Raw genomic sequence first — 26,408 nt, forward strand, 5'->3', positions numbered from 1 at the left:
AAACGAGAAACACCTAGCTGGCTGCAATGTCTGTGCAACTTGATTATGAAATAAGCACAGAGGAGACTTGAAATGATTTGCAAAAATAACTCCGCGCTAATGAAGAAAACAATGCCGAAAATCGCGAATGTTGTCATGGCGACATGGAGTGTGTTAGAGGCCGTAGGATGTGTGTCGGAACTTGGAAGTCGCTGTGCCAACTGCCAAAGTCATGATGGCGTGAGGTTTTTTGTGTAACTGCCAAAGTAAAGATGGCGAGCGGATGCCCAAAAACGGCGGGTTGATGGGATGGCAAATCGTTGCTGTTTTTGTCCAGAATTTGCCACTCGCTTAACTGGCATGGTGTAGATGCTGGATCTGCGATCAAATACACCCTTGCATGTCGATCCGAGCATCATGAGCCCGTACCAACCATAGCCGAGTTTTGGCCAATAGAGTCTCGCAATTGGCAACAAGGCTGGATATCCAAAAACTTGTAAACCGGCCCCCCGCCAAAAAAAATTAAAATTCAAACAATTCTCCCATCTTCTCAATCCGCACCAGCGCCTCTCTCGAGTTGTGCCGTCCACTCCTTCTGAAACTCCCTCCCGACTCTCTCCAGCCTCGCGGCGGCCCTCCTGGCCTCTCTCGCTTCCTCAGACGAGCCCGCGACGACCACGCCTACCAACATGGGTGCGGCGTCGTCGGGGGACTGCTGCGTTTCGGTGTCTTCATCCGTGGTGCCCGACGTCATGGTATCTATGTCCTTGTGGGTGGTGCTCCGGCTAGACGGGACAGACGAGGAGGACTCGCGAGGGTCAAGATATGTCTGGAGTACCACGGCGCCAGAGTCTGGGTATTCGATCATGATGCGCTGCGGGCGGCCGAGGTGTGCGCGCTGAGCGGCCGTCTGGGAGGACAATGCGCTCGAGGTCAGGGCGGTTAGGGAGTCGAGGTGGGAGGGGGAGGATGACGAGGTTATCAGCGGCGTGAGGGTGATGTCGCTGAGGTGGATGGAGAGAGTGGGGTGCTGTGAGGGGAGATTGGCCATGACGTCGGTTTGGCATGAGTCGAGGGGAGAGAAGAGCGAGAAGAGGCGGGTTGGAGGAGGGGAGGAGGAAACGAGGGGGAATACCAGGTGTATTAGTATACGGGGACGGAGAGCCGCAGAGCAATTGTAAAGGACGAATATAAGCAAATGGGAAGAGAGAGACAAGACACAAGACGGCAGGAGGGGATACGATGGAGAGATGAAGTAGAGAAGGCTGAGCTGATCAAGTCGAGTGGTCTGGCCCCGTTGGTTGGGTTTGCGCCATAGGACCATGGACAGAGGACCATGGACGGGAGGCCAGCAACGGTCAAGCCGGTGCAGAAGTGCACGTGTGGCCTTGTTCCTTGCTGGAAAGTGGAGGAGTGCGGCGGATTAGCGTAGCGTCGAGAGTCGATTCTCGAGGTGCAGGCTGCCGGCTAAAGTGTTGGCAACTCAAGGACTTTGAAATGTTACCAATGTTCGCCGGCTGTTGTAGATGTGGACGGGGGTTGCACGGTGCTTGGCTGGGCGAGGGGGAGGCGCACCACCCGAGAGGGGGCAGCTGGGGTGGAATGCGGAATTGAGGGGCGGCGCTCGTGCATGCAGACGACCGGGAGATTTTGCTGCGGCAGCTGCGGGATGGGATGGCGCTACGGGAGCAGATGGAGTCGCGATGGTGGTGGACGGAGGGAGACGATTCATGTCGACATACCTACGGAGTAGGTTTATATATATGGGGGGAAATGGAAAAGGAGAGGGGGCCCTGGTGGTTTATTATACATGGTGGATGGGGTTGGTGACGACACGACGACGTATTATTATTGTGTTGTAGTGGAGGAATCTATTTACGTGCATCCGCAGATGTACCATAGTATGTGCGGAGGATAAGGTAGCGCAAGGAAATATGCATGCATATCCCCTCAGGAAAGAGCGAGTGCACAAGCGCGAGTTGGCGACGGCGACAGTTGTTAGTACTATTCCGCGTGCCAGCCTAGTACTTATTACTTGTATAATAAATACGAGCTGCATGCATAATAGCCCTCTGCATAAGTAAGTAAACATGAACAATGTTGGAACAGCATCGGATCTAGCTCCGTGCCCCCGTCTCCAAGTCTCCAAGCCTGGAACACGTGCAGCTCACATTGAGTCCTTCTGCTCAACCCCGTCCTGCCAAGCAACCAGGATCCTGGGTAGATCAACAGGTTCAGCGTCCAAAAATACTCGCCTAAGGCCCTTGTTTTGCTTGGTTCCGGATTTTTTGTTTTACTTGGGCGCTATCGAGCGCGCAGGTTTTTCATCCAATATTGTGGCAGGCTATCGGCCCATTGCGGTGCCCCCCTCCCAACTAACTGCCTGAGAACCAGACACATTTGGCTCTTTAGCGATAGCCTCGTCTTGTCTTGCCTCCTGATCCTGGTCTTCTCCCCGAGGCCGTCCCGGGCCCATGCGGCTACGCCGTACAGGTACGAGAGACAACAGGATTTGTACTCGCGCGCCAGCTGTGCGGTTGGGGGCCACGTTGTGCATGAGTCGCAGTTTGCGGGGGCACGAGCTGATGGGGCCGGGCAATAGTTGCGGGCTAGACATACATGAGGGCTGGCTGTCTGTGTGGTAGTACGTCTTGTGCGTGAACCTTTTGTTTCAGGCGTTGCGGATGGAACATTGGACTTTTTCTTTTTATATTTTCGTTGGTGAGCGCTGGTCTGCCATGTGTCAGTGGTTCGTGCTCGTCTTGACTCGAGGTCGGAGTGAGAACATGGAATGAGGTTGGCGCTAGGAAGTTGCAACCAGACATGTGCTCGGTGAAATGCGGGGGAAGCGACAGGGGGAGCTAGCTATCCGTGTCGATCGATTGGGGGAAGCTGTTGTTTGGCCGAGTGAGGGCGAACATCGAATCCCTCTGAATGTGCGCAGGTCTAATTTTTGTAACGGGCCAGGGTTCTAGCTAATAATAAGTAACTAAGATTTTAAAGATACTTAAGTATATAAAAATATATTAGTTTATTATACCTAATAATATAGTATTTTTAAGTATTTTTAAGTATTATTAAGTATTATTAAAGAAGTGGGTTAAATACATCAATTAGACCTGCGCACATTCAAAGGGATGGTACGTACTAGTAGTAGTAGTAATAGCTTTTTTTTAACACTACTTACTGAGTAAGTAGTACTTGATTTTTTTTTTTTTTTTGGTGGGCTTCGCTTCGCCCTCTGCGGTATTAATTGGACTTTTGCGGCGTTGGTGAGCATAAGTTGTTCTTGGCATGTTTCTGGGCAGAATTTGTGTCCTGGTGTTTCTGTGTCGAGGAGGTTTTGATGCACCGGCGCTGACTCGCCTGTACATACATTTATGTGCCCTTGTTCATCAGGGTACACATGTACGTGCATCTGCTTTTGATGTTCACGTATTCTACTCGCTTGTTGCCGCCACGACGAGCTGCCGAATACACCGGATGAAACAGACGGCCACCAGGGATTGCTGTGCGCATCTCAACCATCTCAACGTACCATTGCTGGTCACGTTGGCATGCATTCCAACTCGGATGAGTGAGCTGCATTCACAAGGCTTGCTCTCCATTTGGGGGACGGTCATGTACGACTGGAAAGCGTGCCCAACTTGCATAATATTAAGTGTGCTGCATCAGATTGTCGGAGCAATGCCTCACGAACAATGACTATGCCATTGATCACTTTGCGAATGTTCTTGTTATACGTACCGCCATGTCATGCCCAAGGCTTCAACCTTTTTTTCGCTTACATGTCCAGTGTCATGTGTCATTAAAATATCCGGCAGGGCAGGATTGGACACGATCAAACATCTCGACAAGAGAGTCGACTCTGTAGGGTTGCTCTCTTCGCGGTGCTTTCAGCTGGATGGATCAGCGGTCGATTGGTCCCTTTTCTTGGCTTTTAGAGTACGGGAGAAAATAATATTGTCCGCATCGCCAACTATGTGCGTTACTTTGTAAAGGTAGGTTTGTTATTGGATGGTTCCTCCTGGCATATATCCAAGCTGTTGACCCATGTGAGCCATGAACACTCTCAATAAAAGGGCGCCATTTGACAACCAATGGATAAAGAGACGTCTCATCCTATTACCACATGCAGGGGGGATTCAGACGAAGTAGCAACTCGGTCCGAATCAATCACCATGTCCCTTGGTAAACCCATCACCGCGCATTGGCCTACCCTGGAGCTTGCTGCATCTCCCTGGCATTCACCGTTTATCAACCCGCCAAGAGGACATGCTACAAGGCCGTTTATGGGCTTGAAACGGATTTAGTGACGCCGGTGTCGTTCATAAGTCAGTTAAGCCAAATATCGCAGATTTTGAAACCTGTCGCTCGATTTCAAACGACGATCAAACTCTATCTCGATGGTCTGCATAATACTGACCAGACAGAGGCATCCGTTGGTTGTGCCCAACCAGAGAACCTCTAGGTTTGAGCCAATGAGCAACGAAAAAAACGACAAAATAGAATACTGTGATATATATATATACATATACATATGTGTGTGTATACATATACATATGTGTGTGTATATATATACACATACTCCGTACACCTTAGTAGGTGCCTAAATAAAGAAGACGCGCACGGCGCACACAATGTCCCCGCGCTGTCACGGTTCACGATTCTGCCATACGTTGGCAGATGCAGCGCCAGAGTGGGGATCCGCGATTGCTGCTCAAAGTCGGGTTTGCTTGCCGGTGAGGAGACGCCCCTGGCAAACAATCACGATTGGTAACGTGAGTTTACGAAACATGGCAAGAATATTCACTGTGACTAGTCATCCAGCCAAGAAGCACGGTAGGTTGTACTGGAGGAGAGGAGGTGCTCCAAGCCAATCATGAGGATTCTGTCGTGAGCTGCAGTACGGGGTGTTGGATGCCCTTTGTCGCCCGACTTCGGAGTAACTGGGTTCTTTGCAGTATAAAGTGTCACAGCGTGGGAGTGGCATCTGAGTTGCAGTCGGCCATTCCGTTTGGCGGTCATGGGCAGCCAATTTATGATGGGGTTGTTCGGGTTGAACTGATTGGGGTGCATGAGTCCCAAAAGGCCGGGAACCGTGAGAATGGGCAAGATATGTTGCCGAGGTCACTACGTGGTGTTTCCGGCCGTCATGGTCCTTTGCACGAGGCTTTGGAGTGAGACAAGGCATGCATGGGAAAGGAGAAGGTCCTTTTCCCCCTTTCTTCTTCTTCTTGTCGTTGTTGCTGTTGCCTTGTCGAAGAACCGTTCGAGTTGGCGGGTATTGTGTGCAATGTCTTGCTGCTGACGGACAGGGACAAGTTTATTTCTTGCCGTTGCTTCGAAGCTGGCTACTCCATATATCGAATGTACCGATTAGGTATGCATGTAAGCTCGAACATGGCTGGGCATCAATTGCAAGCGGCTCTTGGTTGGGAGCAGGCCGTGGCAAACGGCAACTCGTGGTTGGGAATCGAAGTGGGTGTACGGGAGAGAGATGTCTTGACAAAAGCCAGATGGATGGATGGTGAGAGATGAGCGAGGTATAGTCTGATGCAGGATAGACCATGGCATGGCACCACGGCGACGGCTGGGCTGGCGGCTGTCGATGCTCGATGTCGTTGCATGTCAAGTGCATGTGGTTGCTGGATTTCCGGCCAATGCTTAGTAAATATTGGAAATGCCAGAGCCTTGGGGAGGCGTGGCCAACGTGCGCGTGGGGACTCTAGGAGCATTGGGAGCACTGGAGCACAGCAATGCAGCCTGTGGCCCCGGCCAGTCACGTCGTGAGCATTCACTGCGCAGCGCTCAAGCCCCACCCTGCCTCCCAAGTTCTGGGCTGCGAGCGCCCTGAGCCAGGACCAGACTCCAGTGGCTCTACAGGCCCAGCCAGCACTCTCCCGCGCGCTCTTTTTTTTTTTTTTTTTTTTTTTTTTTTTTTTTTTAAATCCAAACCAGAGGCAGCCCGATGCATGCTGCCAAAATCTGGCCAGGCGCTCCGCTCCACCGTGCAGACGACTTGACTGGTTGTCCCTCCATCCACGCCCATGTCCACCAGTTGACACCCGTGTTCCACGCTCAAGTGCCCGTGTCCACCACTTAAGTTAGCAGTCGACCTACTCCGTCAACAACACATCACCATCGTTGCCCGGCTTGTTCCTCTCGGATCCCCATTCCCGTCTTCTATTCCCTCCATCGCCATCTCGACTTGGGAGGCGAGTAATTCACGGGGCCACCTCTTAATTCATTTCTTTTTCTTTTTTTGCCCCAACCCCGCCGTGGACTTGACCCGTGTTCCGTCTTGTCTCCGCGCTCTAGCTTGAGACCACCGACCGCTGGGCATCCCTCCGTCAACCTCTTCTTCGTCACAGTCTGTTCTGCGTCCCGTTCTTCGTTCGTCTCGCACCGCAGGGCCGGTTGCGCCATCCACCTTCTCCTCTACACCGGCAAAAAAGCTCGTAGCTATTGACGCTAGTCCCTATAGCCCGCCGCGCATGGTCTTCCTGCGTTGAGTGCGCCTTCGTCCTCGACGACCCTATCCGTCTGTCGTCTCTCGCAGTCTCTGCGAGGTCGACCAGTCCAAGCCGTTGACGCCAACAACCCAGGCGACAGCATGCCTGCACCACGACGCAGAAAGATCGGCCACAGGCGCCGCGTCGAAGATGAGGGCGATGATGACGGCCGTCCTGATGCGCTGGATCTTGACGACGACTCCTTGACCGAAGGCTCTCTCACTGATGACGATGACGCTGGTCAAGATAGCGACACCAGCAACATCGATGAAGCTTCGCCAACCTGTCCCAAAGCCTCCGAGGCCACCAATGGCCCATCAGCAAAATCTGCCCGTGCCAACACAGCTGCTGCGGCAAATGGCAATGCGAAGCAAGCATCCGACACCGACATGATGCTGCATGGCCTATCCATCGCCGATCAGCCCGCACCTCCTCAGGAGATGCAGTTCGATGAGGTCGTCGTGTCGCCGCCCAAGTCCCCTTCTGCTCCTGTTGTTGTTAGCTCGGCCTCTGCTATGCGACAGCAGCCCGATACCCACGCTGAGCGGCGACGACAAGAGCACGAGGACTACAAACGCCGGAGAGACCAAGATCCCGCCTTTGTGCCCAATAGGGGGTCGTTCTTTATGCACGACCATCGACACGCTGGACCTGCCGCGAATGGGTTCAGACCCTTTGGCAGAGGGAGAGGAAGGGGCGGCCGCTACGGTGTTGGCGGCCCCTTTGCCCCTTTCAAGTACGTCGCTCACAATGGCTCCTTTGTGCCTTTCATTCCAGCTTCCCGAATGCATCCCTTCTCCGATATATCATGCGCTAACCTCTCCCAAGCAGCCACATGCAGCACCCCTCGGATCCAACGACGAATTCTCCATGGACTCACGACATGCATGATACTGTCACCGATCCTGTTCCCCGTCGACCCCGACAGATGCCGGATGATGAAGGGCCACTCAACGGGAATGGTTTTGTTCCCACATGTGAGCCAAGTGCCACTCCCATCAACCGTACGCTGTCCACCGAGAAACACATTGGCAATGCCCAAGTTCGCGTAATGTTGCCAGGCATGGTGGAGCCGGCCGTCTTTCCCGGCATGCCCGTAAAGCAGTACACCAAGCTGCCTGATCACCGACCTCCTCTTCGACGAGACAAGCCTGTCCGAATCTCCTTGCCCGGCCATCCTCCGCGATACATCTTGCCTGCCCCTGACCGATCCTTCATCTTCATCCCCCGAGCCCAACGACCCAACCAGCAGCGTATGCGTGGCAAACCAAGGCCTACATGGAGCTCCATGGGTGGGTTTTCAAGGCGGACTAGTGTATTTGGAGGTAGCTACTACGGAAGTGCCTATTCGCCCAGCATCGCTCTTAGTCGCCGCTCGTCTGTCGCCCATGAGCGCGACTATATGTTTTCACCAACAGGATCTGTCATCTCGAGGCCCCCGATGCCCGCGGATAACGTCCGACCAGTCGTTCGACTTCCACCAAGCGCTGTACCTCAACCTCCTATGCCTGTGCAAGTCCCAGCACCAGGGCCTGTCCATGTCGCTGCACCAGCTCTCGGGCAAGAAGCCGTTCTCCTGCCTGTGCCTCAAGCGCCAGACCACCCAGCTGCTCTGCTTGAGTCGTCGATCAATGAGCTTCCACCACCGCAAACCTATCCGCTCCCTCAGAAACCGACGGTACAGGAGAACCGGCCAAACTCGATCCCTATGCATCAACCACGACCACAAAAGAACATTTCCGTGGCAGATATTGAGTCTCCTACAATGACACAGGGAGTTGGCTCTCAAGCCTTCCAAGGGGCCTTCCATCAGCAGGTTCCGGTGCAGGTAGCCAACGGCTATGGGCAGGAAGCACACGCACGACGACCGTCATATCCCTCCCAGCAGTCAACTGGAACACCGCTCTCTCATATTCCAGAGAGAGCTATCCATGCTGCGCCGTTCCAGCCCAACACGTACGGCCAGCCACAATACTATGGCCAGCAAGTATACCAAACCCAGCAACAGCAGGGATATTTCTATGCTCCTGGGTACTCTGGGCCCAATATGGCGCCGACTGCGCCGGCACCTGGATTTGTCCCTGCTGCTCAGCCCGGAAACGTACCCGGAGGCTTCCCCCCTCCGGGCCCTCCGGGCCAACCTGACCAAGGATCGGCTTCACATGGCCACGGACCAAATCCTTCAATCGGTTCGAACACAGTGGCTCAAGAAATGAATGGGATGGTTTACTATTACGATGCTAACCAAATCCCGTCAGTTAACCCCTACTCTACGTACTCGGCGCCTCAAGGGTACCAGCCCAGTGTCATGGGCATGGGAGGAATGGTGACGCCGAGCCCTGACGGATTTTATTACCCTCAGCATGCATCTGGAATGGTTTACTACCCACAGTAGGGCTGTGCTCCCTTCAACTACTACCATCTCGCCTTCCCTCAATCCCTAGCCCATTTTGCCGATCTAATACCTTCGTTGTAGTGTGTTGTGCTGCATCTTTTGTGAGGGGGAAGCAATTCTCTTTACTGTTTTTGTCTTCATCTCTCTTTCCGTTGTTTTCTCTATCCCCCCTTTCCCCCCAATTTTTGTATCGGGGTTTGACATTCTGGGTATCATTTGTTTTGGGTTTGGTTTGCTGAAGCGTTGCGCCAAAAAAGAAATCATGGGTTTTTTTTTGACAAGAATTATTCCCCCCCTTCTTTCCTTTGAGACCGGGTTGTTACTGTGTAGGACATTCATCGCTTACTGGTGGGCATTAGTCTCTCTTGTGTTGGGATGAAGAAGTATGGAGAGGGTTTGCCGAGTGTTGGCAAGCCAGGTGGCGGTCATTCGGCAGCTCGGGGTGCAGAAGGGTTGCAAACAACAGCGGTTCTCTTGCAGGAAGCAGGGCATTGTTGCGGTTGTAGTTGTTGAGCTGGCTGGGGGCTGGATATCCTGTAGTGTTTGTCGACTCAAAAAGCTCATACCGGGGTTGGTTTCCTTTGATTTTGGATGTGACCTTTTTATTTTCTCTCCTTTTCCTTTGACACGATTAGCTTATCACATCATTCTTAAGTCTGAAGCGGAGTTGAGATGCCTCCCCCTGTTGGTTGTAGCTGTTCATGGCAGCGGCGTTTTGGGTGTTGGGAGCATTATATAGGAAACCTGAAATGCAAAGGACTTGAGCTTCATGCCGCCAAAGTGACTTGTGAGCAAAGAAAGGGGCTTGGATTCGGCGCGATGCCTGGTGCGTGTAAACGAGAACGAGGGCCAATAAGCACATGGTTGAGATTCTTCTGGGTATAGAGCAAAAGGGAGCAGGGCTACGGGCCGATGAGTAATGAATGTATGGTCAACTCTAATCTTGTGCGGGCTGACGACCTGGCCCCCCCTCGGAACTATCGGGAGCAGATGAACTATCATTTGTGCGGCTCATGACCTGGGGATGATTTATTGGCCTGCCGCTCGATGATGTCAACCACCGGCCTCTAGGTTCCCGGTACTTACTGGTCGGGTTCGACGCGAGAACGGGCGGGCTGGGCCAAGATTATCTACAAGAGAAGGTTTGTGGATGGGCTCGACTTCCATCGGTGGGGTCGGTTGGACAAAAGCGTCCGCGGCCGGGGAACGCAGAAGACGGCGATAATAGGTAGTATGTACTACTTTTTTTTTAGGGGACAGGAAACAGGGCGGCCGACATTTGGAGTCTGGCTTGAGCTGCAATTGCCTGCGTGTTTTTTGTTCTTGGTTCTGGAGACCTTGGCGTGACGGAGCCGAGCGTGGTGCACGTGTGCCGTTGAGAGTATGTTACCCGGGCCGGGCACTTTGGAGTAGCATGTGGCTGTGTTTTGCTATGCCGTGTGAGCTTGGTGACGGCCATGCATACATACTTAAGTACATACAATAGTTACATGCTCTGGAAAAGGGGGCGATGAACATACACGGCTGCGCGTGGAATAGCACTACTTTGGGCTGTTGGTTGGTCTTGGGGGAGCTGGGGGGGAAGTTCTGGGGGGAGTTGTAACTTGTGAAGACAGAATTTTTGCCTATATTATTAGGTATGCAGCTTTGTTATGTATTATTAGGATCATCTTTTTGGGCGAGGCCATAGAGCTGTGGTGGGTGTGGCTAAGGACGGTCCTTTTTGTGCCGTGCCCATCCGATGGATATACGTATGGATGACCCGGAGAGAAGGATATTTCTGGCGTGGGGTGTTTGCCATTTTGGGGGAAAGGAGGGAGGGGGGAAGACGAGGTTTTGTGTATCGCGGCCGTGTTACCAGCGAGTTGATGTTTCAGTTACGCCATTGTGTTCGATTTAAGCAGGTGGTTCGGAGTAGAAGGGGCCACTTTTATGTCATTTTATGTCATTTTGTGTCCATGTTGCTGGATGCCTCGTGCGGAAAAGGCTACTTGGTTCGGCGGCTGCATGTAGCCGTCGTTGGAAGGGGGGGGAGGGCCTTAGACTACTGTCACTATGCGTTCTCGATGTCCAAGTACAAATCGCATTCAATTTGAGGGGGAATGAACGGATTTATGTATGGGGTATTATCCATCTACCCTAGCAAGGCGCATCAAAGCCTGGGCCTGGAACTAAAGATAGTGTCTAGAGAGCTCCAAGCTCCAAGCTCGTGTGGGGTCACCGATGCGAGAGCAAAAAGCCAGGGTGCATACTCCATACATAGGATATGGTGGTGCGGCCGCCTGTATCCCTGGCTTGCCAATATGAATTACTACATAGTATCTCTTTATTTATTTATTACTTTTATACTCCGTACTGCTGGAAAAGAACCAGAATACTGCATGTTGGTGTCCAAGATGTAGAATGAGAGGGGCGAAGAAGTGGTAATATTGCTGGTCCTTAGTGAGCAAACGCTATGCGCTGCCAGGAATCGGCTTTTGCACAACCCTTGGGTATTTGATCTGATCTCGAAAGTGGACTTGTATTACTACCAGCTAAGCTAGCTCGTTGCGCGCAAGATTCGAGATTCGTGCTTGAGGCTAAATTCTTGGGAGCCTCGCGTCGCTGCAGCCTATCTGCCGCCGCCACCAGCTGCCGCTCTCCGCGACACCCGTGGTGCGTGTAGGATGCGCAGCAGACCTGGGTCATGGGCAAGATTTATTTGCTAGTGCGGGAAATTTCAACTGGCGTGTCTTGGAATCATCAACACGTCGGCTGGTGTCATGGCGTCCCGTTGCATGATGCTGTCTTGGGCAAAGTACCCAGGTATGTATGCCTCGGACGGACAGGAATCGGGCTGTACTATGTATGTATTTTGATGCAGAGTACGGAGTACAGGATATCGCCGAGTAAAGCCATGTCAGTATGAATGCATGTCATGCGGATTTTTTTTTGAAAAAAGAAAGAAAAAAAATCAAATACATGCATGGTAGACAGGCCTCGCTGACTAGGCCTGGGGTACGCCGTACGAAAAATGCTATTGATGACTTTTGACGATGATATGAAGGATCATGGATTCACGGATTCATGACCCCTGCACGGCCAAGTGGTGCTACTCGTTCGGGTAGCTCAGCCGTAAAAAGGTGGACGCGAAAGAAGCGAGTCTGTGGACAGTCTCCACTTTTGCATCTGCCACCAAAAGAGCGGGGAAGGGAGCGAGGACGGATGGGTCAAGGTTTGGAAATCGTGGTGGATTTGTGTTTGCGCTGTGCTCACCGCATGGGGCGGGATTGGTCTTGTTTGGCACGTCTCTTGGTAAAAGACGACGTGATTTGGACATGTCGCCGGCAACCGGATGTTCTGTGCTCCGTCCTTAAGTACTGCCTAGGTACCCGGGCAGCCAGTCCGCGGGTTACCTTGGGGCATCGTATCCCAGAGAGGACGCGCAAAGAGCGAATGGGCTGTGCCAACGCCAGAAAGTTGCAGAGTGGGCAGATGCTGGTCCGATTCCGCATTTCGTGTCAGGGCTTGATGCATTTGCAAGGCAGCCAGGCGTCGAGGCACGCTGCGGTTGTGCAAGCGTTGTATCTCGACTCTGGCACTGGATCAGTCACATCGCGTTGGATCGACAAGCTCGAGACCTTGCCTTGCGGTTGGCTGCGTGGCTGCTTGGCTACACTCGACTTGATATATCCCCACTCGAGCCATCCAGAGTCCAGACGTAGGCTGTCCCTTTGTTGTGCCAGACCTTGTCTTGTCAACTTGTCTGGTCTGCCTTGGGGGCCCAAATTCATTGGTCTTGCTGCGACATTGGAACCAACCTGACAGGCGACAAACGACGAGACGACCCAAGCTGTCTTGCTTGGTACTCGGTACTCGGTACTCGGTACAGAGTCAATAACTAAAGTACTCTGGTACTAAAGACGGGTCAAAAAGCAAGCAGGACCGCCTCGCAGACGTATAATTCGCAAGCTCATACTGAGTACGGAGGGTTGTAGTAGTAATGGTGGTCACTGGCGCCCGTCGTGGCCAAGCCACCCCTTTCGCTGTTGGCTCGGCCTTGCTCGCTCTTATGATTAAGCTCGCTCGCTGTTGCTACTTGGGCTTGATGCATCAGACTAACTCCATCATACACGACAGGCTGGGGTCTGGGTGGCTCCAAGTCTCATGTTTCTCACCTGACGCGGAATTGGAATTGACACGGAAGGACCAGACTTGTCCCGGCAGCCCGGATGTCTTGGTGTTCTCGCCGAGGACGAGCTCGAAATTCACGGGCCAACACGACAGACGTTGTCCATCAAGGGTAATCAGACTGTTGGAAAATTGAAAATACATACCCGAACGTGGGGCAGGGAGCAAAATGATGGAAGCGTCGTGCTAGTACTTGAGTCTTGAGCACCCCGGAGCGCCCTTCGTCACTCTTGACCTCCGACCAAGGATCGAACCAGGAGTTGATGGACTTGATTGCCGTGACCCCAGACGCCCCTTCTGCTCCACTGCTGCACTCGAGGGCCACAGGGCGTCTTTAGTTCCACAGCTCCCCGAATCCGTGCGCGTCCACATCAATTCATTCAATGTTAGAGCTCTCACCTCCGCATTCCTCTCCAGCCCTGGAACAGTGAACGACTGGGCCACTGGACCAGACGAGCACTTTAATAAGCACTCCAAGGCCCCTCAAGCTTACTGAGATGCTGCATCGACATCTTGCATCCTGATTCTCAGAGCTCAGTGCATGCCCGCAAAACAGCCGTGTGACGCTGCGAGCATTCGAGTATTTAAACAGCACACATTCATTCTCCTCCCCGCCACCGACAGCCTCGGCGTTTACGATTCGCCTCTTTCGACAGCGCTCTTCGTCCTTCGCCGCCGCCGGGCACTGTAGCCGCGTAATTGTCATAGCTGCCTCTTGGCCCCGAGCCTAGGCACTGGAGGTATTTAAGTGAGTGTGCCCTGCCCGCCCACGCACACACGCAGGTACTCCACTCTCGCAGCCCGCTTGGAGAGCTCAGGTGCCTGCCACTTTGAACCACTTGCACCTCGCAGTCACCACTTCCCGCCAGCACCTTAGCACTCTCCGCCGGCCCCCCCCTAACATTGAATCCAGAACCCCAGTGTGGTGCTACCAATATTAAGCGGACTTGATTGGCCTCGACCCCATCGATTCGTCACCGCCCTGTCGTAAGTCCATGCTGTCCCCGACCGCCGGTCTCGATACCGCTTCATCCTTGACTTCAACAACACCAACGCAGCATCTTGCTGACCTTGCCATTTGCACAGACACTGCATTCATCGTCAACATGTCGTCGGTTTCTCATGCTGGCCCCGATGCCATGGTCACCATCAAGGTGACCTTCGAGGGCGTCACTCGCAGGGCAAAGATGCCTCTGCGTGAGATGGTCCCTCGCGTTCTCGAGGAACACGTAAGTTTGCTGTCAACCGCGAATTCCGAGCCAAAGGCAGAACCTGCCTTCCTTTTCAACGCTTGCTCACCACGTCCTTTGTAAGATTCGAATATTTCTGCAAATCCCCACCGATACCAAGATCATGATCGAGCGTTACTCCGACTCTGCCGCTGCCTTTGTCATGCTAGATGCCTCCAACATGCCTGTCTACAAGCAGCTGTATAGAGCCGCCAAGGCAAAGTCGAAGCTCAAGCTTCGTGTGTCCGTCTTGCCCCAGAGCGATGCATCGTCTCCCAAACCCGTCACTATCGAAGACGCCTCTGAGTCTGCCCAGACCACTCCTATCGAGAAGCCTGAGCTTGCATGTGCCAACCCAACGCCTCTCGATGCAGCCAGCTCTGCCCGCACCACACTCACAAAACAGTACGACTCAAATCTGTTGCAAGAAGCCGCCAAGATTATTCAGGATCATCAGGCCGAGTTCCATAATCACATCAGACAGGTCATGAAGTCGACCGATGAACTCGCCAGCCTCACTTCCCAGATGGCCAGCTGCCAGCCATTCACTACCACATCAAATGCTCCTGAGCCGTCCGAGCCACTTTCGCCCGTCTGCCCCGCCACCGGCGCCATGTTCGCCGTTTGCTGCAACAGTTGTGAACAGAGCATCCCGGATGCTCACTATCACTGCTCTACCTGTGACGATGGCGATTTTGACCTGTGCCAGTCTTGCGTCGACCAGGGCATTACCTGCTACAGTGATGATCACTGGCTGATTAAGCGTATCATGAATAATGGCCAGATTGTTAACAGCACAACTGAGACCATTGCTCCCAAACTCAAGCTCGTGGCCAACGCGGCTCCCAAGGACGACGCAGCCAAGGTAGATGACTCGGAGAAGGAAATCTTTCTCCCTGGGCTATTTGAGAAACAGACCCTTCCCCCAGCCGAGTATTTCTGCACCAGACTCGCGAAACCCGTCACCCAGCGTGCAATCGCTCGATTTGCTGCTGTGGGAAATATGCGCACATGCAACCAGTGCGTTCGAGGTGAGTTCCCGTCTACTTTGTTCTGTTCTTGAGATTGTTCTTGCTGCGATCCGACTTTGGGAGAAATTATCTTACTGACTGACAGCATCACACAGAACTGCCTGAGCGTGAGTTCCTTCACTGCACTGATTGTGAGGATTATGACCTCTGCCAGCCATGCTTCGCCAAGGATGCCCACGGCCACCACCCCAAGCACGCCTTCACAGCTGCAGTGCCAGGCACTGAGATGCCTACTCACATACGAGTCAAGATGAATTCTGGCCGAAACCAGGTCCACCACGCCATCTGTGATGGATGCGATGCTGTAAGTGACACGCACCAAGCACTGGGTTTTGCAAGAGTTTGATTCTAATGACTGGAAACCACACAGTACATCACTGGGGTCCGTCACAAGTGCCTCGACTGCCCCGACTGGGATTATTGCGCCGAGTGCGCCGAGAACGCTCACTTCGTGCACCCGAACCACCGATTCGCAGCTATTTATGAGCCCCTTGCGGATCTTCACACCTCTTTTCTCTCCCAGCCTGTGCACATGGGCATCTGCTGCGATGGGCCCCTGTGCAGTGCCTCTAATGCTATAACCTCCTACATCCGAGGCATCCGCTACAAGTGTGCTGTGTGCCACGATCTCGATTTCTGTGCCAACTGCGAGGCCAGCCCTGCCAATGACCATAACAAGACACACCCACTGATCAAATTCAAGACACCGGTTCGTCATGTCAGTGTCACCACGACTGGTGAGCACCAGGACGGCAAGCGTATGCCTGCCATGGGCGACCGATCCAGCACCATCTCCAAGGCTACCGAGACCGTTGGTTCTTCAGCCGCCAACGCTGTCAATGCCGTGCAAACCGTCGTCGATGTGAAGCCTACTGAGGCAGATATCCCACCACCGGTCCCCTCCGAGAAGCCACTTGCCAAGTCTGAGCTTGATTCTGTCGCAGCTCCACCGGCTCCGACGACCGAAGTCAAGGATGAGGAGCTTCGTGCTGTGTTCCTTCGTGATACTGTTGCAGATGGTACCATCTTCCCCCCGAACCACGTGTTTGAGCAGACTTGGATCCTTCGAAATGAAGGCGCTACTTCCTGGCCCGCTGGGTGCTGTGTCAAGTATGTTGGCGGTGACTACATGGGTCACGTTGACTCTTCTCACCCGGCTGGTATTTCTGAACTTGTCTCTGCCTCTGAGTCTACTATCTGCTATGCTCCTCTTGCTCCCGGACAAGAATACTCATTCACCGCTCTGCTCCGTACACCGATCCACTCGGGTAAGATGATCTCATACTGGCGTCTTACAACTCCTGATGGCATGCGATTCGGACACCGTCTGTGGTGTGAGGTCAATGTTCGAGCGGTTGCCGCTCCTGAAGCCAAGCCACAGGCTCAGTCCTCTCCGACTTCAGTCAAGAACGAGCCCGTTGGCGAGCCCAGCCAGTCCAGCAGCGTAATGATCTTCCCCAAGCTCGAGAAGGAATCACCAAGTGCCAGCGTGCACGAGGATGCCGAGACCGAGAGTCCTCTTGCTTCTGCCGAGGATGGCTTTGGACAGTGTGACGAGGACGATGAGTGGGATGCTTCTGAGGATGGCTTCCTGACAGATGAGGAGTACGACATTCTGGATGCTTCAGACGAGGAGTTTCTGGAAGAGCAGGAGAAGAAGCTTTTAAAGAAGTAGATATGCGCTGTATCACTGCGTGAAGACCAGCAGCAGTGCTCGCCGATGGGTATGTTTGCTGTTGTTTCTGTGTTGTTATATTACCGGCTGAACTGTAACTTTTCCTTGCGTTACTTTTATCTGCCCCATCTGAGGGTGCTTGGGGCTAAGATCATCTCCTCAAGTCCGTGGTTCTGCTGGTAAGGACTTTTTCATCAATCCAAGCCGAGCGGGACACATGGGACATAAGACGGGGAGAAAATATCACTCGTTTACTTATCTAGGTCACCAGATAGGATTTTAAATCGACCTCTTGGAATTGCGCCGATGTGAAAGAACTGTGCTTGTTTTGAAATTATAATTTTGTCTCGTTGTCTACCAGACTAGACAGGAATTACGGTGATAAGCATAGGACATCAAAGTGGAAAACTGCAGCTGAAGGAGCTCAGAGGACAGATCATGTGACAAATGGTATTCCGTGACACGATAAGCCACTAGTAAAGACAACAAGTCATTACCGTAATTCCCAGGCGGATAGAGTAGTACGCGACTTGCGTGACTATTCCCGTAGGAGAGACAGCAAATAAACCGAGTCCTCAAGAGTATCCCGGGATAATCGACGCATACCCGGTTTGCGTGGCACTTGACATTTTGATGCCTGATATTTGAGGTGACTAGCGTAGAAGTGTAAGGCTTCCAGGTTGCCACTGCGGTCGCACAAGGGTTCTTGATTCACTCGATTCCCGCGAGCGGGCGGGCCGGCGACGAGGTCGGGTGGGTCAACTTGGAAGAGCCCCAGCCAACCATAGCAGCCGATGACCCCCTCGCCGTGGTGATGAGTGTGGGTGCAGACTGAAGGCACCAGACTCGACGAGGACCTTGGCTGGCAAGCTGGTCTGTGGTCAGACCGTCAGAGTGGGTGGCTGCCCATACGCTTTCCCTGCTTTTTTGCGTGCTTTGGCGGCCCCGAGTGCAGTGGCCATGTCGAGTCGAGTCGTGTCGAGTCGAGGTCATCGAGCAAGAGTCTGGTTGCACGCACTCCAGTAGTAGCACTCGGTACGGAGTACTCCATACATGTATTATCTACCTAGAGGACGGTAGGCACGGTACTTATGTAGTTCCCAGAAATTCGGAAAGGGCAAAGGGGCACACGCTGGCAGCACTTGCACCTGCACCCTGCACGGCCAGCCCGCGCTAAAAAGCCACCTGGTTTCTCTCATACTCGGTCGACTTGCTCTTACTCGCTCACACTCGCTCTCCTCGCAACCCGCAAACCCGCAAAAACCACACGGCGCGTCCTGGCCTGCGAACAGATGCGACTGCTTCTTGCGCATCTGTGCCCATCCCTTCTTCGCAGAGACCATTGTCAATCATCTTTTTAGGTTGCACGGTTCTTTGCAAGCCTGTTAAAGCCGCTTGCTGGTCTGGCCGTTCTGCTATTTTGGGCCTGGCGGACTCTTTCTTCTCCTTTGCTCCTAACCTTCGGCCCCAGAAAAAAAAAGTTTCCTGAGCGTCCGACACGAACCCATCATATACTAGGGGCAACTCGACTCCTCAACCTGACGACGACTCGAGACAAAATCTCCTCCTCGTCGTATCATTTGTACCGAATCTACCTTTTTTTCATCGCCTCCCTTTCATCTCCTTTATTGAGCACGCTCTCTCGTCGACCGCCGTCCTTGCCCTCCCGCCCTCAACTTCTTCCTCCCCTTCGCCACTAGAGAATGGTCACCTTCTCCATTCCCGGCGACGATGTCGTCGAACCTACTACCAATGGTACTCCTAGATCTCGACCTCCGCTACCATTTGCAAAGCGCGCGTATGCTACTGCGTCCCCTTTCGGCAGTTCTTCCGCAAAGCGCCTGGGGACGCCTCATACTTCATCAGCTAGGAAGCTGTTGACGACCCGCGACGAGGCCCCAGCCAGCAGTCTTAATCAAAGTTCCATCGCCACGGCACGAAATATCTTTCGAGCATCCACCATCACAGAAAGCCCTCCCACGTCTTCGTTCTCCCCGAGTATCCCCAATAGCACGATGAAAAAGGTCTTTGCTCCTGGTGCTACTCCAGAGCCGTCGCGAATGTACCGCAACTCCATCGCACAGGCCACTCCCCGCGGCATGGCAGCCAAGACTACAAACAAAGAACTGTTCCCGATGCGCATTGCTTCCCCCCCGCCAGAGTTGACGGGTGAGGTATTGACCCAAAAGGTTCCCAAGGAGTGGAACGCCAAGGGCTCCATCTACGCGGACCAGTTCCTAGCACATCTTTGCCCCCCCGAACTTGATGAAGAGCAACGCCGCCAATTCTTCTGTGTTCTCGACTTAAGGCGGTTGAAATATGCTGCAAACGAGATCTTTGCCAGAAAAGATTGGAAGTTGAACGTCATCAATTTTGCAAAGGAGTTTGAGAAGAGCCGAAGCATCATTCTTCTTCGATATGGCTTGTACGAATTCCAAAACGTCAAGCCATCCAAAGATGTCCTCAAGAGGTGGCGCCGTGAGCATGGTCTGCCGGAGCCAGAGGATGAAGAAGAATCCGAGGCGACCCCTTCGAAGACCGCCCCATCCAAGAAGCGAAAGGCTACCGAAGAGTACTCAGAAACACCGGCCTCGAAGGGCAAACGTCGAGCTGTGGGCGACGATTCTGAACCCGTGGTAGCCTCTGTTGCGACCACCCCGGCCCCCTCCGTCGGCAAGAACAAGAGGAAGGCATCGGTGAGCGAGGAACAGCCCTCAAAGATGCAGAAGCCGACTCCTTCGTCTGCCAAGTCGCTATTGGAGAAGATCACCAATAATACCAAGACTGCTGAAGGACCAACTGCTGCTCCCGCGCCGAAGTTGAAGCCCTTCAGTGCCAACAAACCAGCGGCAAGCAGCAGCTTGGCTCGCACTGTCTTCACCAATTTGAAGCCTCCTGGTACTCAGGCGGGCCACGGAGGCGCTGGGAGCAACATTTTTGGCTATTTGTCAGATGCCAGCTCCGCTAAGAACAGCGGCATCGATGCTGATGCCGAGAGTGAATCCGACTCGGACCAGGATGGTAGCCAAGAGGCTGGCCAAAGTGATGAGCCTAGTGTTGTCGCTAGTGGCGCTGGAGATACTGGATCGCAGATTGGAGCCAGCTTGTTCGATCGGGTTACAAAAGGAAGCGATGGCCAGCCCATCCGTATTGAGGAGAAGATCGAGGTGTCCGAACCTGAGCCAGAGTCGGAAGCCGTTTCTGAAGTCGTTTCTGAGCCAGTCTCGGAGAAGCCGGCCGTTACAGACCAGACTTGGAATCCATCGACCACGCCCATCAAATTTGCGCCATCTTCTACTCCCGCCGCTGCTGGTTCCTTTTTTGGCACTTCGGGGGCTAACTCTGGAAGCACCATCTTTGCTCCCAAGGCGACTGCGGCGTCCAATTTCTTTGCTACCACAAAGCAGGAGCAGCCAGCTGCCAAGGAGTCGTCGACGGGGGCCAATGCGAGTGAGGGCGGCAGAGATGGCGGCGAGTCGGACAAGGAGAACGAGTCGCAATCGTCTAAAAAGAGCCTCTTTGACACCAAGCCCGCGGCAGCACCATCGCCTTTTGGCTCGTCACTTCAGTCTAAGCCAGCCGCAGCCGAAGTACCAAAAGCTGCCGAAGCCCCCAAACCGGTCGCTAATCTCTTCGCAGCCAAGCCTGATGCTGCGAGGCCTGCCGAGACGACAACAGCAACCAGCGCATCCAACCTGTTTGGTCAGGTCAGCAAACCTGCCGAGTCAACCTCATCCACCCTGTTTGGAGCCAAGCCCACCGAGCCTGGGAAAGTTACAACTGCTGAAGGCCCCAAGCCCGCAGCCAGTCTGTTTGGCAATACTTCTTCTTTTACAGCCGCGCCTGCAACAGGCAATGCTGGAACTCTCTTCGGATCCAAGCCTGCCAGCACTGCCAGCGGCATTTTTGGAGGTGGTGCCGCGACTCCCACTACACAGCCGCAGCAATCTTTGTTTGGAGCCGCGCCCGCAGCCACGACCGACTCAACTGCTGCCAAGGCAGACACGCCGAAGCCATTTTTCAATTTTGGTGGCAGCAATACCGGGGCTCCATCTGCGACTGCATCCAAGCCTCAGTTTAGCCTGCCACAGTCACCTCCCTCTTCGGGAAACAATATGTTTGGTAGCCCCATGAAACAGGATGACCCGTCTCCCGCTAAGAAGAAGATGTTTAATGGTGGTAATGCGGACGGAAGCTCAGCTCCTTTGTTCAATTTTGGTGCTACCAGCCAACCGCCAGCCTCTACGTCTGGTATCTTTGCGGCATCATCAGCACCTGCGCAAGATGGTAGCACCGCCAGCGCTGCCCCCATCTTTGCTGGTGCATCGTCAAACACTGGTTCCGGTTCGGCCGGCTTCACCTTCAACTTTGGCGGCGCGAGTACCGACGGAGCAGCAAAGGGCAGCTTCAACAACCCCTTTTCCTCGGCAGGCGGCAACAACGCTACGACGGCGGCTGCGCCTGGTTCCGGGGCTGCCTTTCCTTTTGCCGCTGGATCTACGCCTGCTGGAACCTCTCCCTTTCAGTTTGGTGGTAGCAGTGGCAACGCATCCACGTCAACTGGCACCGGTGGCCTGGTGTTCGGAGCAAACCAAGGTACCAACAATGCAGCTCCCATATTTGGTGGCGCCTCGGGATCTGGCAGCGCTCCTTCTTTCAATTTCTCGGCTGGAGGCGCCGCGCCACAGGGGACTGGTTCCGTGTTTGGTTCCAACCAAGCTGTCCCGGCCTTCAACCTCCAGCCGCCAGCTGGTGGATCTACAACCACCGGAACCAGTAAGTCTCCTTTTCCGAACCGGAAAATTGCGCCGCTAAAGCGACGGGTATAGACTCTCCGTTGAATTTCGGGGGCGGCTCAAGCTTGGCCACAACGCCGGCTGCTGGGACTCCGGAGCCCTCAACGCAAGCAGACACAGCCAAGGATGGCGAAGCGACCAACGAAGATGGCGAGAAACACGAGCAGATTAACCTAACGGACAGCGTCAACGACGAGGAGGAAGTACGTCATGAAGTTCGAGCCAAGGTTCTCAAGTTTGTTCCCGCATCTGAGAAGTCGGACGAGGATAAGCCCAAGTCGAAGAGCCCTTGGTCCACGCAGGGAGTAGGACAACTGCGACTGTTGCAGCATAAAGAGACGAAGCTTGTCCGACTACTGTTGCGTGCGGAACCGCGTGGCCACGTGGCCCTCAACCGTGCACTGCTGCCAAACTTGACATACAAGGCCGATGAGAAGTATGTCAAACTGACAACGTCGAACGAGAAGGGAGATGGGTTGGAGACGTGGATGCTTCAGGTCAAGACAAAGGACCTTGCCAAGGAATTGGCAGAGTCGCTGGAGAAGAATAAGGAAGCCAATAAGAAGTAAAGTAATTAAGTTAATATGGTCTGAAGAATGGACGAGCATTGAGCATAGGAAAGGCGCATGCCAACGTTGCTAGTTGGATTGGTCATAAAAACAGGTAAGGTATAGGGAGCATCAAATCACCGGCGTTGTTAGAGCATTGCAATCGTCACATTTGTTTTTGAGATTCTCAAGATGTGGTATATGGTATTGGAAGTGTATATTTTCTGTAAAATGGAATATTTACTGCTTGAAGCTTTGTGTCTAGGCCTACGAAGCCCATATAATTTGATATCTATTCTATGTACACGTAGTTGTGAAACGCGGGGGCGGGGTCCCATCCATCCATGTCCACGACTAAAAAAAATGCTCCCACAGGACGACAGAGCAGCTCCAAACCAGACCAGTCGCGTCGTCGCGTCTTGGGTCGACCGCCGGGCAACCTTGAGCTTGCAACGTTCTTGTGCAGCCAGCCACCATGCCACGGTTTGTTCTCTCCATCCAGAACCTACTGGCCGTTGCAGTATTCAGCTGACTCGTCTCTAGGGAGATTATTACCATTCAGGCCGGACAGTGCGGCAACAGCAGTACGTACTTTTCTCCCCTTTGGCTCTCTGTCCGCCTCATGGCGGTGACGTGACCATGCACCATCCATTCCCATCCCCCGACCTGCGTTGCAAAGTTGCTCTCGACACGTTGGTGGGACTTTTTCAGGAGACCGAGGCCGATGCTGACGGGAGTTTTACTCGCCCTTTAGTTGGCAGCCAGTTCTGGCAGCAGCTGTGTCTGGAGCATGGCATTAGCCAGGACGGCAACTTGGAGGATTTTGCGACCGAGGGCGGCGACCGCAAGGATGTGTTTTACTACCAGAGCGACGATACGAGGTATATCCCGCGGGCGATTTTGATTGATCTTGAGCCGAGGGTAGGTTTTTTTTTTGGGGCCTCGCTTCGCTCGCTTTGGCTGGGGGGCGGTTTGTCTGGAAGATTCTCAAATGTCCATGTTTCTGTCTACACGAGCGCGGCAAGGAGTTGCTCTTCCGTCCAGATATGACGAAGCGAGGAGTTGTTTGAGTCTACACATCAACCCTCCCTCATCCGCGAGCGCAGCGAGGAGCAAAACCAAGGAGTTCAAACTGACAAGCGCAGGTAATCAACGGCATCCAAACCGGCCCATACAAGAACATCTACAACCCCGAAAACTTCTACGTCGGCAAAAATGGCGTGGGCGCCGCCAACAACTGGGGCGACGGTTACCAGTCTGGTGAGGCTGTCTGCGAGGACATCATGGAGATGATTGACCGCGAGGCCGACGGTAGTGATTCCCTCGAGGGCTTCATGATGCTGCACTCCATTGCGGGCGGTACGGGCTCCGGCTTGGGCAGCTTCCTCCTGGAGCGGCTCAACGATCGGTTCCCCAAGAAGATTATCCAGACGTATTCCGTGTTCCCAGATACGACGAACTCGGGTGATGTGGTGGTGCACCCGTACAACAGTATCCTTTCGATGAGGCGGCTAACGCAGAATGCGGATTCGGTTGTGGTGCTGGATAATGGGGCGTTGTCGCATATTGCGGCTGATAGGCTGCATGTTCAGGAGCCGAGTTTTGGACAGACGAATCAGTTGGTATGTTTTTGGTTTTATTGAGAGGGCAGATGTTTGACTTTGGTTTTTGGCCTAGGGTTTGTGGTCCGGGAGGGAGCATCTTGTTGTTCCAAGTTCTGGACTGTGAACTCTGTCGAAAAAAAGCCCTCACTGCTTGATTTCACGTTCTGCAGTGGGAAATTATCAGAGACAAAGCCGTTGCTAACATGAATAGGTTGCTACCGTCATGTCGGCTAGCACCACGACTCTCCGATATCCAGGCTACATGCACAACGATCTCGTCAGCATCCTCGCGTCCCTCATCCCAACTCCTAGATGCCACTTCCTCATGACAGCCTACACCCCCTTCACAGGCGATCAAGTCGAACAGGCCAAGACTGTGCGAAAGACTACAGTGCTCGACGTCATGCGCCGACTCCTCCAGCCCAAGAATCGCATGGTCTCTACTGTTCCCGGCAAAAAGAGCTGCTACATTTCCATCCTGAACGTGATCCAGGGCGAAGTTGACCCCACAGACGTCCACAAGAGTCTACTGCGTATTCGAGAACGTAGACTGGCGACGTTTATCCCCTGGGGTCCGGCGAGTATCCAGGTAGCCTTGACCAAGAGGAGCCCGTACATCCCTATGAGCCACAGGGTTAGTGGGCTCATGCTTGCCAACCACACGAGTATTGCGACTGTATGTTCTTCGCAAGCCAATGACGAAACGTTTCGGACAATGTATTAACACTGCGGGTAGTTGTTTAAACGCATCGTGAGGCAGTACGATGGTATGCGCAAGCGCAACGCCTTCATGGAAGGGTACAAGAAGACGGCTCCTTTTTCAGAAAATCTCAACGAGTTTGATGAGGCGAGGGAAGTGGTGGCTGACTTGATTGCCGAGTATGAAGCTGCTGAGGATGCAGATTATTTAAGTCCTGATAATGGTGAGAAGGCGACTTCTGCAGAGACGGATAGGAGGATGGGGTGAGTCAGAAGATTTAGGTTTGTGGTTTAATAAGGGATGGGCTTGGCGTTTAGGTTACGTTTATATACTGCTAGGCATGCATTTGATGAGGTCATGATAGATTGATAGTTAACTCCTATGTCTGTTCCTATTCTGTGTCCAGTCACGATTGTGTTGTTATATTACAGTCTGGCAGAATATATTCACCCACCGTGAGGTATACACCCTCGAGGAAAACACAGAGTACACGCATCGCGATGCGTTAAACACACTAGCCGAGGTGGTGAAGACACCAAGGAACTAGTTAAAAAAGAAATGACGGCACCATGTACGTACTAGATTATTCCCACCGCGGAGTGATATACCATAGTATAAAACGTGATAGCCAGGTATCTGATCTGGTTAAATACATTTTGCCTCCCACCGTTGGAGCGCGTTCAAATGTGTAAGTTATGGTAAACACTTGGTGCAACTCGTATCCATTGGGCCAGTCTACCTGCCTTTACGATCTATCAAACGTCAAAACGAAACCTGCATCTCAAATGTAGAACCACGATGTCTGTACCTCCTCAACGCATATTTTAGCCTCCGATCGGGCTCTGTAGTAAGAGAAAACATCCGCGGTCAATTCTCAAAAAAACAGCAACAACAACATTCTGTCTGTATACTTGTTGTGACATCTCATTTTAATAGAGTGCGGTTAGAAACTCGGGGAATAGGAACAATTTTAAAATGCTTGGGGGTTTATTTGTAGTCGACGTTGACAGATCCCATGGTTTTACCATTAACTTCTAGAGAAAATGTCATAATCGCAGACTCGAGAGAGACTACAAGATCGTAGTTGACTTCGTAGCTATAAATAAAGATGTTAAAATAATATCGTGGTATTTGGTAATACACGGGGTTTGGTCGTCAGACGTACTAAGTCACTCCATGCGGGTCTTAAAGAAATACGTCAGTCAACGTTTAGTTAAAAAAAAACAAAGTACTTGTAGCAAACCTTTCTTTCTGATCAGGTGAGATCTGGGTAAACTGGTAAGGTCAGATCGCACTGAGCAATTCACCTGCATACTTCTCGCCGCGGATGGGTAGACCGGGGCCGAACTGTATTCATTTGTAAGCGGCAATAATACCGTTAAATGGGTTGAAAGCCTACCTGTCTTGACATTCGTAAAGGGTACTACGGTGAATAAGATCTGATTTTTTATATCCCTTTTCTACAGTTCTGTGAAAGGGAAACTTGATTTTTTGGTCGCGCTGAATATCGTCTCCTTTTTCAATAAACCATGTCATCTTCAATTAGAGAATTAGATCGGATCCTAAAGGCAACCAGTGCAATGATCAAGTACTCGCCTTCTTCACCCCAATTGATCCATCTCTACGGATCAACGTCAATTGTCCCGCGTCTTTGAGTGCATTGTAAGGATATCGCCCCCGTGTCCCGTAGTGTTTGGTTGCTGAGGTACTCGTCACTCGAGCCTGGCCGGGAAGTTTAGAGAGCACAGCACCTCTGTGATACGGCA

General features: G+C 52.8%; 5 protein-coding genes across 5 annotated transcripts; 4 read left to right on the plus strand and 1 right to left on the minus strand.

Annotated features, from left to right (window-relative positions):
- Positions 1 to 529: 529 nt before the first annotated feature.
- Positions 530 to 1,030, minus strand: G6M90_00g011140 (uncharacterized protein; the record flags this gene model as incomplete). Its single annotated transcript, XM_014693920.1, has 1 exon — positions 530 to 1,030. One exon carries the CDS (start codon positions 1,028 to 1,030, stop codon positions 530 to 532), a length of 501 nt encoding a protein of 166 aa, XP_014549406.1.
- A 5,565-nt stretch (positions 1,031 to 6,595) lies between these two features.
- On the plus strand, positions 6,596 to 8,889 carry G6M90_00g011150 (uncharacterized protein; the record flags this gene model as incomplete). The annotated part of the gene is made up of 3 exons (XM_066129704.1): positions 6,596 to 7,230; positions 7,326 to 8,683; positions 8,753 to 8,889. 3 exons carry the CDS (start codon positions 6,596 to 6,598, stop codon positions 8,887 to 8,889), a joined length of 2,130 nt encoding a protein of 709 aa, XP_065985621.1.
- A 5,276-nt stretch (positions 8,890 to 14,165) lies between these two features.
- G6M90_00g011160 (uncharacterized protein) lies at positions 14,166 to 16,994 on the plus strand (the record flags this gene model as incomplete). The annotated part of the gene is made up of 4 exons (XM_014693918.1): positions 14,166 to 14,288; positions 14,374 to 15,319; positions 15,415 to 15,623; positions 15,690 to 16,994. The coding sequence occupies 4 exons, from the start codon at positions 14,166 to 14,168 to the stop codon at positions 16,992 to 16,994; spliced, it is 2,583 nt and encodes an 860-aa protein (XP_014549404.1).
- Positions 16,995 to 18,697: 1,703 nt separating this feature from the next.
- Positions 18,698 to 22,359, plus strand: NUP152 (Nucleoporin; the record flags this gene model as incomplete). The annotated part of the gene is made up of 2 exons (XM_014693917.1): positions 18,698 to 21,770; positions 21,824 to 22,359. 2 exons carry the CDS (start codon positions 18,698 to 18,700, stop codon positions 22,357 to 22,359), a joined length of 3,609 nt encoding a protein of 1,202 aa, XP_014549403.1.
- Positions 22,360 to 22,813: 454 nt separating this feature from the next.
- tbg (Tubulin gamma chain) lies at positions 22,814 to 24,909 on the plus strand (the record flags this gene model as incomplete). The annotated part of the gene is made up of 6 exons (XM_014693916.1): positions 22,814 to 22,821; positions 22,882 to 22,922; positions 23,093 to 23,259; positions 23,484 to 23,960; positions 24,154 to 24,618; positions 24,679 to 24,909. The coding sequence occupies 6 exons, from the start codon at positions 22,814 to 22,816 to the stop codon at positions 24,907 to 24,909; spliced, it is 1,389 nt and encodes a 462-aa protein (XP_014549402.1).
- Between the last annotated feature and the right edge of the window lie 1,499 nt (positions 24,910 to 26,408).

Source organism: Metarhizium brunneum, chromosome 1 (assembly GCF_013426205.1).
Source record: "Metarhizium brunneum chromosome 1, complete sequence".
Classification (NCBI taxonomy): Eukaryota; Fungi; Ascomycota; class Sordariomycetes; order Hypocreales; family Clavicipitaceae; genus Metarhizium; species Metarhizium brunneum.